A 14,412-nucleotide genomic window follows, 5' to 3' on the forward strand; every position below is an offset into this window, starting at 1 on the left:
AAGCAGGTATTTTGTCCCACAGCTCAACTGCTCATCAGTAAAGTGCTCAAATTTGTTTTGTTTTGTTTTGTTTTGTTTTAATTATTCTTTTCAACCACAATTCAAAAGCAATGTCTTATTTCACAAAATTATAATTTAGTAAATTTTTATTTATTATTACTTTTTCCAGTTTCTAGTTATTTGAGTGACTATTGTGAATTTTGCCTTTTCTTTAACTGAAGGGTATGAATACATTTGAGGACGACTGTACACTTGACAAGAGTAAAGAGCGAGCACGCCAATCTTAGGATGATTCCTTCAGGAGAACAAAACTGCACATAATGTATTGATTTGACAAATGAGAAAATCATGCCTGGCATTGTTGCTGCTTTTCACCTCAATATCGATTCGGTAAATACGCTTTATTGGCATGTATATCAGGGTAACAATGCTGCCGAGGACGCTTCAAAAATGAGGCGAGAAAACAACAAAAATAAAAATAAATATTAGGTAGAACTGAAAAAGTGAATAACAGGATAAAAAAGAACGGGACAAAGGAAGAATAAAACAGTAAATATGTGTATGCGTGTGCGTCATATGCAAAATATAATAGGCTGTGTCAAGGTAATTGTCGTATTCAGTGATGTTTTAATTACGTGTCACTCAGCTTGTGAAGTGCAGTCACATATTGTGCGGCTAGGTACGCTGCGTGTCTCTCCCTTAATAGAATCTGCTGCTTTTCATTGTCATCGGTGACGTTTGGGATTAACGGGTGAGAAATTTTTAAAGTATTCCTGTCTAATGCTAATTTATTTGACACGTTTCATGAGGGGCGATCATCTCGGTGTTTACATCACCTGTCGGGCAGCGTCGTGTCCCCGTGTGTGTCGCCCTTTGTATCTCAACAGTTTATGTCCAGGTTTCATGAAGTGTGATGTAATGTCAAAGGGAGACGTGTGGAAACTTGAACTCTGTCAAATACTATGTAGCCCTGGAAGCACCATTATTTTCTAATTCTGCAGGGTGTGTTTGGAGCTGATCATCTGTGAGATTTGTCCTATATGTGCATGAGCAGCGCGTTTGAGCCAAGTTGAGCCTGCATCCGCCGAGTGGCTGTTGATACCTCAGCTGATCAGTTAGAAGCTGGGAACGACGAGTTGATGAAACAGCCTAACACGGATCGATGACTCCTCTCCTCCGTCTCCGCAGCGTAACACCGTGTAGGTGGCGAGCACCGAGTAAGTATGGACTTCCAGAAAACAGCCGGGGCCTTTTCGGATTTTGGGCCACCGAGGACCCGCGGCAAAAGGAAACTGGGGCACTGTGGGTTGGCCTCCCAGAATTCAATCAGCCCACTGACAAAGTGAGAGCCAATAACTGGAGGGCTGTGGAGCCCACAGTCATTATCTGCTATTTTAATTTGATTCCGTGGGAAAGCGAAGCGATGCCGCCACCTAATCCAGCACACTTTCACGTTTGATGAATTGGCCCCCGAGCTGCACCTAGCAGCTTCTGTCACAGTGGGCTGTCGGACACGGGAGGTCAGTTACACTGTGGGTCTCGCCACTCTGCATTTGGAGGAGGATTAAGTTCACAACACGGGACCCGAGGTAGGCGTATATATATATACGCAGCAAATAACTGTTTAGTTTCACAAGCCAAAGAGGGAAATTCCATCTGAATACAGGTGACCCGAACAAGGTTATTCTTCAAATAAGCGACACAACTTTTTTATGTATGCTGGATTTTTAACTGAAAGGCTCCATTTTTTCTATTGTGCATGATGAGCTTCAAGTGGCAGACAACCCTCTGTGCTGACAACATCCTGCACCTCTCCACAAGAACGACGGATCTCACCTTGTACCACACGATTTCAGGCTCCACTCCTGGCTGTATATAATCCTCAATGCCCGGGCAGGTGATGTCTTTGCTTTTGCTTAGTTCCGCCTTCTCAAAGAACCTCATTTTGGAGTTGTAGCAGAGGTCCGTGTCATTCTCCGCCACCGTGAGAGACATGGACACCTTCATGCAGTATGTGGAGTTCCTGCAAAGATAAAAAAGAACATGAATGAGGAGTTATATTAGAGCGCCGCTCGATGCTGCGGAGAAAAGCCGCCAGCGGTCCGTCTCTGGTCTGGTTCTATCAAAAGCTTCTCAGATTCTATGTGGATCATTAAAAGCAGCAGAGGGAGACCTTCCAATTAATCATCCTCACAATTGATGTAAATCTTTTTTTCAAATGGAAAGCCGTCCTTTAACACAGAATGTTGGATCGTTATCATTTTAATCTCGACAGCTATACAATGCTTCCTCATTCATAGAAGTTATAAATAGCAGTAATGCACAACGAGCCTTAAAAAAACATATACCTGGAAGTGTGTGAGTAGTGCACATGGGTACAAACGGTAGTAATATGAAGCGACAGCACTGAATGTCAACAGCACTTGAAGATTGATTGAGCCTTTTGTTTTCCCGTGTTACGCAAATATAGTGCGAGCTAGCAGAAAATTACTTGCTACAATTGATGTAGTGTAACTGCTCAGGTCATATACATAAAGAAGAGAATTTATAACGCAGGGGAGAAGAGGCGTAAAATGCAAGATTACTTGTAATGTTTAGAGACTACATGCTTGCCTGGGCCCCCTGATACTGGAGAGTATTCATCCACGGTGGAATAAACATTTCATTTTACTGCGGCACTGTGGCGTACCTTCGGTGATTTGTGTTGCTCCTCTATTGGGAATGCTTCGCTTTAAATACTCCGCCATGTGTATGTAGATGTAAAAGGGGCTTGTAGGGATTCCTGATCCGATCTGGCCGTGCACCGGGAGAGTGTTTCTTCACACGAGAGGGGGGAAAAGATACAGCTGCTAAGCATTTATAGCGATCCTGTTTGGGTCATTAATGGGACAGCGATTTTGAGATTGGATCTGCTGCTTGAGTAATTCTTAACAGAACATGGGAATCAATGAACACATCGATTCACTGCGAAAGTTGTGCTATTTGAGGGAGGGGAACAGAAGCAAAAGGTCCTTGATGATCAATGAATTCAATAGGAGCACCTTTTCTTCGCCCAAACTGGCTAATAAGACTGTCACAATTGACAAGTACTCCAGCAACTGACTGCAGCAAATCCCTCCTGGTTAAAAGACCAAACAAATTGGCAGTGTTTAGGAAAATCTCACTGCTAATTTTCTAACTAAAGCTGGTTACACAAATTGAGCTGAACCAACAAACAATTACAAACATGTTAAATCCTTACATAATTGCAAAGCATTAGCTGCCTCGTGGATTAGCGCGACACACGCTGGTCTTCGCTACAGTATCGCCAAACAATCCCTTTGCCCTTCGAACCGGCCACAGCCGCGGCGCGCCCCCCCTCTTACAGTAAGCGTGCCATTTTCCGTGAAGCCCACGGATGCAAATGTGACATGATGTGGAGATTATCCCAGACAACTTCTACCAGATGGACACCTGTGCAAATGAGATCCCACGGGTGCGCTCCCTTCCCTGTTAAATATTCTGGGCAGCGCTGATAAACTCGCCGGCTGGAAGAGAGCGAGAGAATTGTGTCATCTGCTCCGCATGAGTGATCGATGGTGTGGGCCAACACTTTGTCCTACGATGTCTTTCCAACATTTCACATCCATCACGATGCCTTTTGAGCCTGAAGAGCTGGGTGATCTCTTGACTATTCGCTCAGCAGTGTACGCTAATATTCATGAAGCACGCTCGAAAAGAATAAGCAGGGAAATGATCCTACTGCGGCACACTCCAGAGACCGATGCTGTGTACTAGCGTTGCCGGAGCTTGGCGTACTGCAGATACAGTGATAACAAGCGAGGTGATACCATGGCATTAATGGGTGAGAGTGTCTGTCAAATGTGTCAAACTGAAGGGGATATGCAATGTCGTGGCAATGATAGATAGCATCCTGCATACATCAACCCGGAGAAGTGTCAGCCTGACAGCTACGGTACACAGCTGGAGGGCAGGCAGAGGACTTGAGATACAACATGCGGCAAATGCAGTGAAATTATGTGCAATGGTCAGTTAGGAGTTAAGCAGCCTGCTGAGGAGGATTATGATTGGCATCGTGTGGAAAACCCCAAAGTCTCGCCGTGGTGGAAAACGCTAATTTGATTCTGCACCGGCTAGAATTTGCAGGTTAATTCAGAGCTCAATCCCTCCTGACCGTCCAATACAAACATTTTCCTTTTGTTTTATTGACCGACAATGAATCTCCCAATAACAAAAGATGATGGGAGCTGCCCTGTTACTCAGCAACTGTGCCATCTGATATTAAATAATAGGCCGCAGAATTGATTTGAAACTCTCCTGAGAATCCGGGGCACCTGTGGGGAAATTAATGAACTAACTTAATGAATCTCTTAATTAAAATAACTCCTCTCTAATATAAATTGGATGATGAAATAATTGCTTATTACTTATTACAGCTGACTTTCGAGTAACAATAACGCTCTTGGAGAATTGTGCCCGGTGTAAAACAGACGTCACGAGGCGAGCGGGCCAAAAGGTTGATTAAAGGCTACATCAGAACAATGTCATTACTGGGCAGTGAAATTAACCCACCACAGATATTAACCCTTTGGGGATTCCACGCAGCATGCTGACTTGCGCCGTACTGTAACATTAAGATCTTCCCCCAGGATGTCATTAGCATTTAAATAGAGATGACTGAGGTCTACCTGAAGTTCTGCAATACAATTCATGCCGCAATAAAACAACAACAGAGAAGCACAAAAGCATATTTATTTGCCTGAAATGGCTCCTTCAAGCACTGGGAAACGGCTTAGAATAACTTTAAGATGTGATTTCTGGAGGAGGTATGTAAAGGTTTGAAAAATACTTTAAGATGAAACTTATATGCAGATAATAGCGCATTTTGAAAAGATTGGTCAACTGTCTCATGTAGCATGCAAAGGAAACTAATTCATCTTGAGAAAATGAGGCACATCCTACTGGTGTGAGTGCTCAGTATACAGCACTGTTACTACTACAGGTGTGGATCAAGTGCATACTAACAAAAAGTCCTGGCTAAAAATGGGACTACTAAATCAAGAAAAATTACTCTTCATTAATTAACTCCACTACTTTTACTTTGAAAGTCTTGATCATTATAAGGGCTTGCCATATGCGCTGTATCTATTTGTTTTTCAGACCATTTCAAGGCTGTCCAGATCTTCTACCATTAAATGCGATGGCACTTGAAGATTTTTTTAAAGATTTATTATATTAGTATCTCACTATACAATGCTGGTAGTAGAGATACCTTTTTATAATTGGGTAGGGCAGATTGTGTGGAATCTGGCACTATCAAAGCCATGATGTTGGGATACTCTATGACTTAGAAATTTGGTAAACTATCTGGTTATAACCAGAAACCTACCTTCAAACAAGGGGCCCCCAATGGACCTGCTGTGGGCCCCCAAAGTTTAGGACTGCCACTGAATTTGTGCGCAAAGGCAACCTTCACTCGTCTTTTAACTATAACTTTTACATCATTGCAATACAAAAAGCAAAATACACTTTTTTTTGTTAATTTTTCAGACAGTGTAGGATAGAAACTTTGGAGATAGGTGCTGTAACTTCAAAACTGGATCCCTATTTGACACAACTAGCACCACTGGCAAGGTTGAGTCACAGAGTTTATTTTGATATTCGGAAGGCTGGAAGTTCAGCTGAGAAGCAGGGTGAAGAAATAATTAAAGATTGATTTATCTTCATACCGCGGTTACTTCAGCATATCTATAACAACTACAAATCTTTGGTTCCGGTCTTTCTTGTGATGTGACACCGCCATGCCACGATTGCATTGCATAGATTAACCCGTCTTCATATTCACATTTCTTCGCAGCGATGAGCTCATGAGTAATATAACAAGAATAATGGATGGGGACGTGGACGCACAGTCGTTGTAACTATGATTATATTTGATGCATGTTGGACAGGTCAAGTCGTACAGTGTCTTATTTCGAGAGCACTTCAGACGAGAAGGAGTGATGTGAATCCTTCGGGTTAATAATCCTAATGAGATCAGAGGACAATTACCGCCGTTATACGGATTTAAACTGCTTTAAACAGTTTGTAGCACTTCGTCATGAGTGGTGTGGGTAGATATCGAATCGCTGAAGGTCAGTTATACTTGTCTTCCCTGTGAGACTTTGTGATGTACCACATCCAAGAACAAATCTGGCTACGCTGCTGCAACCGCTGCATAAATTGTCCAAGTCTCTGGAGCTAAACTGGAGGAATAAACATTGCTCTTCAAACGATATTTCCTCATTTTGTTGTTTTGATAACAGCGGTGCGTTCACAGGAGGTGAAGCAAATTTCGGCTTGAATCACTTCTGCAAATTTCATCGTTTTCTCAGCCCATGTTGATTTAGAGACCAGAAATGGACACACTGGCTGTACGCTATAGGAGTGTATCCGTGTGTCAGCTCAGCCTCTGCCTGATCTCATAAGAACTCCAGCTCCTTCTGCCATTTCCCTCAAGTATCTTTCCTTTTCCCTTCTCGTGTCTGCACTTTTATGAAGTGAATTCTGCCCTGGGATAAGTGCAGATTTTTCACTCAAGCTGAAACATTTTCAAATCGTAAAGACGTGTTTTCACCTCTACTTGGACTGTCCTGGGCAAAGTGCCATTTAATCATACCCACGAGCGTCTTCCCATCATGGCAGATCTGCATTCTTGTGCCCTGGTTACCGTGGACAGAGTCGCATCAACGGCCGCCAGAGCATGTGAGTGACAACGCTATTCATCTTGTTGCCAGTAGACATTCCATACAGCATGAGGAGCTGTCTGGGCCAATAATTCACATACATATATACTGGTACTGAGTAGCTGCACATACTGTGTATTCATATTGTCATGTATTTATTGTACATAACCACATGCATACTCATGTATATATACATTAACACACACACATGCATAATGTGGGTGTGCAGTGTCTGCGTGAGTCTGAGGATGTATGTGTGCACGTCAAAATGGCAGCTACATTTGCTACAACAACAACATGGTGCCAAGGAAATGATGGCTCCTCATGAAGATGCAGACACATAGACTGTGCATGTAATTTTAACTGTTTTGAACAGCTTCCTGGTCCATTTCTTAGGCCGCAATAGAGACGTTGTTCTAATCATTTCCCAAAGTTTATTAAGATGCATTCAGAGAACGACACAGGTAGCCTTGAGGAAAAAAATGTCAGATTCCTTGATGATTACAACCGAGCCCTTGGTTCAGTCCCGTTGGAGGCAAGGTGGGCGTGAGGTTAGAGAGTTTTGTCATTTACAGAGTAATTTCCAAGGTTCACAGACTACACATGCTGGAAAAGGAAATATCTTTTGGTTGTTTGAGGTCTGATGTGTTCAGCGCTTGCAGGGATGTCGAATCCCTTCAGGTGACTGACCATCACATGATCGCTAAGGAAAAGTCATGCATTGTCTTGGTGGATTTGCAATGTGTGGAACCCAGTTAAAATCTATTATGGCAACAGCAATTATTGGCAACAGAGCTTGCATTGTTTGAGTCACCATGTTCAAGCTAGATACCTTTTAAATCCAGCTGCACTGCTACAAAAATATTAATGGTATCCGAAAGGTACGACTGAATGAGCAACCACGATTATATTTTCCAAAAGACGTGCAATGAAGGCATGATTTGTCATGTATTACAATTTTTTGAATATTTCCGTGCAAAATGGCAGTGAATTCAAATTTATCCAAAATGGTACCATAAAACCTGAATTACAGCTTTTCGTTGAGAATAAAGATCCAATGGAATTATGAGCAAACCTGTTAGAAATGGGTTTTTATGGGGAGTTCAAAGCTGTGTGGAATTTCTATCAATAATGTACAGTTTTACCTGAAGGTGGATTTAACTAAGAATCTAAAATATCGACTCTCTCCAAATCAATATATTTAGAGAGAAATATATATATTTAAAGAGGCAGGACACCGTCAGACGTCTGGAGTCCATACCTTGATGGGTTGGAGCTGTTTTGGTGGCACCAGTGAGACTTTAATGTTTTACAATATTATGGTACAACGATGCATAAAACATTAGAAACTGCAATATATGACATACGTCTCTGTGACATGTAGGTGTGTATATCCCTGACTGTATCCGTGTATGTGCGGCTGCTTAGTACCGCCATAAATATATGAGCAACTCGAAATGTCAACCAAGCCTACATCAGGATGTGGAGAGCAGATGTAAAAGCAGCCGAGATCTTTCCTGAGAGACTACGTACTCAGCAGTTAATGGAGCCTGGCATGATTGGATGTGACAGATCTAGCAATGGCTTTAGACAGGCAGGAAAAAAAAAAAAGAGAAAAAAATCAGGTGAACATCAAATCGTAGAAGAGACGAAGAGAGTCCAAGTTCAAAGTGGCACAAGCCTGAAAAAAGTCTGACTGGAAAAGTCACCTTTATACAAAGTATGGCAGTGCATGTGAGGATACAGATGTAAACTATAGCATGTGTCCGGCTGCAGCTTCCATGAGACGCCCTCAGCAGTCTACCGTCCCTGCACACACCAAGCCGAGTTTAACCCAGACCGCGACACAGCCGGCTCACTTATCCTAAATCAGTATTTTATGGTTCCTGCATTATTTATGGCCGGAGCGAAGGTCACAGTGAGCAGTGGGAAGACTGGGGCTACTACCTGTAGCGCCCGCTCATAACTCACCTGTCAACTCCAGCACCAAGCCCGGGATGATTAAGCACCCCGGCTCCCCAAATCTGACTGCGGGCCAACTTGCTCCTACTTAGCCCCTGTCTAAAAGTGTGGCACTTGTCTGCCACGCTGGAACAACCGACTCCTTCCTCAATTACAAGCCATCCACCTCTTCTCTCTCCCCCCTTCCTTCTGCTTCTTTGCCTCTGTCCCTGCCTCCGTCAGCCACAGACGCCCTTTTCTCGCTTGTCTTGTAGTACACGATTTCTCAGGGAGGAACATACACCTCTGCAGATCATTTAGTTTTGCCACGCTGTGAAAAACACGTGGCTGCATCTGTCTCCGCGCTTGTATCCACACATTGGAGCATGCAAACACGAAATAAAAATGGAGGAGCTGCATCTCTGCATTGAATAAACACACGACAACAAACTATAATAGAAGAACAGCAATAATCCCCAAACTTTACATTTTGTGGTTCATTAAGCAAAGAAGTGAACTTTGCTACTTTCGTTTTAATGCCTTATTTTTTAAACGCTGTGCAATAATGATGTGATGAATTTTAACCTTGGAAATGCTGTAATACTGTGCAGATTTTTTTTTTGCAGAAAATTTTAGTCAAGCCCACTTGTTCCATTTTGACCCAAGCTTTTAAAATGTTTTCATATCACAAGTGGACATCCATTAGACCTTACAGATCCCAACATGACGACATTTTGTTCTCCCCATTTTGGGTACTCAAGTACAAATGTAGCAACAGTGTGTGCCTCTTGTGCTTCACCGTCGCATTTGAGACACCGGGCACAATCTTTGGGAGGCCCGTAGGGTCCTTGAACAACATTTAGCACTTAGCACTGCTTTTCAGAATACTCAAAGGATGGCTGTATACGTCTGAAGGGACATAAAACACATTATTTTTATGAAAAAATGTAATTAAAAACAAACGTTACTTAATTGAGAATGAACTTAGCTTGACGAAGCAAGCGATTTCTCAACTTATGTCTATTTCTTCTTTTTTTCCCCCTTTTTGAAAAACAAATTAAGATATTAACACAAAGACGTGAAACTTTGGAAACAGATTGAAATAATTTCATAATGAGCAGCGAAGAAGAAGAATAATTTTTTCATCCAGGTGGTTTAAAGAATCTGAAAATATCAAGAGGTAATTATTGTAAAATGTCCCTCTGAATTTATGCTGCAGCACATAAATGGCACAAATTAGAGATAACAACAGACATTAAAGGCATACAGATGAAATATATGTGGAACATGGTTCAAAACAAAACCCAGATCCACTTGAAAGACCACACGCTTCGTATATGAAACGAATGTTCTCAAAAAACACAATGCAGAACATGCACGTCATTTCATCTCCAAAATCAACATTAACCAAAACCTTCTTTCCCAACAAGTCTAAGAATTCCTTCAAGCCTTCCCTTGAGTCGTACGTCTCAAACTGACAGTAGCACTTCTTCTATGCAAACACATTACTCATTTTCTCGTCAATGCCTTCGGGGAACTCATTTTCCATTCCACGACACTCTCAAATCATCTTGATGCTAGCAACCTGATTTCATAACAAGCATAAACAATTTGTCTCCATTGTATTCTCTTCTAACTCCGCCGTGACCTTATTCATTGGTCCTCGGCCCCCCCTGGGTGTAATGTATGAGCGGCAATTCCGCTATGCATATCAAACACAGACTAACCATCTCACACCACTAATGCTGTTCCAGGAATGAGGCGGCTGCACTGAGGGGGTTTTATTGGTGGGAAAAAAAAAAATGTAAATAAGTCATTTCTAGAGAAAGGTGAGTGGTGTTTCGCTGCTGAATGTCATTATGGATTTGGACAAACTAAGCAGTTTTGCTTAGGAGATGTAAGCAAGAAATGTTCTCTGCAACTGGCAAAAAAAGTGAGTCACAGGGCCAGACAGCTGTCCCGAAGCTATTGTATTGTTTTTTTTTACTGTACTGTTACAAGAAGGGCTGGGTAATTACTCCTTATTTATTACCTGAAACAAGTAATTACTTTATTCTATATGACTCAGTCCAGTTCTATTAGAGGTGCCTACAGTTCTGAAGCTTCTTTACATATTATATTCTGTATTCAGTGTGTATGTGTGGTTTACAGGTGCTGTGTGTTACATTCAGAGCCACAAAAACACCAGAACCTCCACCAAAACACCTCCTTCATCCTGTCAAGTTTCGTATACAACCAGAATGTCAATGCACGAGAGCCGCCAACAACAACAACAAAAGAAAAAATCCAGTTGCAAACATCATCCCATGCTGCCATTACAGAATACAACAAGTAACGTTATCTTAAAGTGACCCGTCCCTTGTTCGCTTTACTCATGTTTGCCCCACAGATGGACACACATGGACCGGAGTAGACTCTCGTCACATTGAGCTGAATTGAAACAAGTGCACCTACATCACTTAAATAACATAAAAACAACACTGTATTTTTTAAAAGTCTGCTTTTTTGAAGCCCTGGCTGAACACTTCTGGTTGCACTTCCATCTGCACTACATTCTTCCAATGTAATGTGCCCTCTTAATTTATATGCAGGGAGTAGCTTCATAGGGAGGGGCTAACATGCACGTATGGTCAGACGAGCTACTAATTTCGCTCATGATATGCTCTCCAGCATATAAATAAAACACCATATGGGCATGTTAACAAGATCATAAACTTGATTTTTTTTTACCAGAAGGGTTCTTTAATGTTCAAAATCTTGCATGCAGAACCTTTAGCTGCCTTCTAATAACTAACCATCTACAACCCATCGTCTGGAAGGGTCCCGGATACTCTAAAGAAAACAGCTGATTCCTAATTGTACGGTTACTAGTGGTTACCTGAGAAGAAATAAGCAACTTTGGAGTCACAGGAAATAATACTACTGGGTGAGTAACTGTAATGCAACGGCTGGATTTTAAATCGCAATAGCATACACTACTTGTTAATGGAAAATACATGGAAAGCGTCAATTAGCAGCCACTGGTCATTTGGTCAACCAACAGTTTTTAAATGCTGATTGCAACAAATCACTTAAAATGTGCTGACTTGATGTGCCTGCCCGTAGTGTGCAACTATAAGAATATAAATCCTCCACACACTGCAGAAAAGGGCAATTAAGAAAAAAAAAAGTTATTATTTTTAAGAGACCAGCAGGTCATTCTTTCCCTTACTGACCCTATTTAGTTATAGAAGGTTTAAAACTTAATTAATGTCTGAAATTGTGGGAGAAATACAGTCAAACAACTGAAAACAAAGATTAAAAAAAAAGGTTATTTGTGGCTGATTTCAAGGCCGTATTTTGGTTCCCATTGCAGCTATACATGGCCGAAACAAATGAACACGTTTGCTTTTGAAAAATAAATGAGTCCTTAACAAAAGTCGGTTCAACGGTGATAACACCTTGTCTAATGTTTCACAATATGTGGCATCAGTAAAATTTAAATTAGCTCTTTCGGTTTTATGAAATTTTAATGAAGTTTCTGTCCCAAGCCCCAGCCACTTTCCTATTATTCTCTCACCCTTAGGATTCAGCCGAGCTGCGTGAGTTCTCTTCTATATCGCGCTTTGACTGACAGCTGTGGTATTGCAGACGTCTCGCTTGGAGCTCCGCTGTTCGCAATCCAGTGGGGAAGGCGGGGGGGAGGGAAGGGGAGGCGAGGAGGAGAGAGAGAGAGGAGGGGGGTGGAAGAAAAAGTTGGCTGTGGTGCCAAAGTGATTGTGCTTGGGGAATGGTATTTCTGACATTTGTCTGGCAGATAAAAACCACCATCAGATATGAGGAAGAGAAGGTCAGTGTCCCTGCTATCAGATAGCGATGGTTTGGCATCTTGTTTGATGACTTCCTCCGCTCAGTGTGGACCAAGAGAGCCAAGAGGCTGGACATATGGGGGGGGAGACACTGCTGAGGATGTGACTGAACAAAATCCCTTAACCGGGGATGTGAAAATATGTCGCCCCGGGTATTACTCGAGTGTGTAATAAAGCTCAACTGAATTGAAACAAATAAAAAAAAAAAAAAACCCTAACAGTGAATTACATGTGTGGTTAGGATTAATAAAAATTGATCCTGAAGATAAATAAAAACTGGTCATATATGACCTTCTGCCGGATCGTCCTGGGTAGCCATGCAGATTGTGACGACTGATTTGAGTCAAGAGGTCTCCCAAGAGCAAAATCTCCACAGTCAGCCTTCTCTCCTTTTGCTCCTTGTATAGCCGGGAGCCATTTGAGTCCGGCTTAATCAAATGGAATCGAGCGTGGGACAAATGTCCAATCAGAAGTAGCGTGAAGGGCATGCAATGAAATTGGCTGAGACTGTACTGCATGCACACGACGGATAAAAGTTATATTTCAAAGAGAGCCAGACATACATTAAAATGAGCGTTTGCAGAGCTGGTTAGAAATATGAAATGTTGACGACTTTGCAAATAATAAAACAGATATACAGACAGTCACACATATAATGTGCATATATAATGCACTTTTTAAAAAACGTGCCATGCGCTGTTTTAGAATTATGTTTGTGCTCCATATCATGCAACCACGGTCTCATACATAAATATAATTAAAGTTTTTATTAAATATGTGATAGGCAAATGCACATTAACCTCGAAACTCTGAAACAAACAACATATCTGGAATATGACGCTATTTGTTGGCATGCACATCTTTTCATTTTCATTTAAAAAAAAAAGAAAAAAGCACCTTTGTATTATACATCAATACTATAATTGGGAATATAAAGGACAAAATCCTTTCTTGAAATGATTCTAATCAGGATGAACTATTCAAAATGCCTCTAAACATAGTACTTTTCATGCTTCTGTGGCTAATTCAAGAAAATGCAAAGTTTGTGGTGCCAACTCTAAATGTTCCACCTCCTGGAAGCTCAGTGAGGTAGTGTTGTGTGTAGTTTAAAGAAACTCTGCGAGTCAAAGAGCTGTGTAGATGCAGATGAAAAGAAATGCATTTCACCAAGGTTCAAGGGAAAGGCTTGGTATTGATTAACAGAGAATCTACGGCAAATCTACACCGTGAACTGACAGAATGCGAACAAGTGGTCACGATAGGAAAACGACACAACAAGAAAGTACCGCTTTTGTGAGATTGGTAATAATTCTTAAAAATCGATGGATGAGACGTCAACAATGGCCAGTTGAACGGGAGAGTGGCTACCAAGTTTGGTTGATGAGCAAACAGGTTCTTGCCACCACTATGTTTTAAAAAAGGGTGCCAATAGCATATCATGTTCACAGAGAATGGAAGATAAGGGAAGAAAGATCCAGATTAGACAGTTAGGAATCATGCAGGGGATTCTACAAGTTGGGGGACAGTACAGTTAATCTAAGAATTGTGCCCAAATCAGCCCTGCCTTCATGTTTTACTTTCATTTTTTTAAAACTCATGTCACTGGAAGAGCAAGTGTTGTGGAGGACCTGAGGCTTCGGCGGTCCATCAGTAGAAATAAAATAAATAAATAAAAGAAACACTAAATTAATAATTATCTACTTTAACCAAGTCTTTGTTGGGTTTTCCCTCACACTGACAGCACCAGCCAATACTGCAAGTGTGCCTGTTTTTCCTAAGGTGGTAAATGCTAATCAGTGTGACGGAACTGCATTGCTCCTCCACAGCATGACAGCTATCTGCAGACGTAAGTTAATTCAAATGACAAAAAGGTAAAGCTCCGTATGAACGCAAACAAC

The 14,412-nt window shown here is 41.6% G+C and overlaps 1 protein-coding gene across 1 annotated transcript in view; it reads right to left on the minus strand.

Moving 5' to 3' along the window:
* The window catches only part of LOC103363067 (interleukin-1 receptor accessory protein-like 1-B), a gene marked incomplete at its 3' end in the record, with an annotated part of 170,690 nt that overhangs the window by 45,047 nt on the left and 111,231 nt on the right, over positions 1–14,412 (minus strand). Inside the window, exon 4 of the mRNA XM_008289670.1 lies at positions 1,837–2,023. Within this exon, the coding sequence (XP_008287892.1) occupies positions 1,837–2,023 (187 nt within the window). The remainder of the gene's footprint in view (positions 1–1,836; positions 2,024–14,412) is intronic.

This window comes from Stegastes partitus, unplaced genomic scaffold (genome assembly GCF_000690725.1).
Source record: "Stegastes partitus isolate 25-593 unplaced genomic scaffold, Stegastes_partitus-1.0.2 Scaffold630, whole genome shotgun sequence".
Taxonomy (NCBI): domain Eukaryota; kingdom Metazoa; phylum Chordata; class Actinopteri; family Pomacentridae; genus Stegastes; species Stegastes partitus.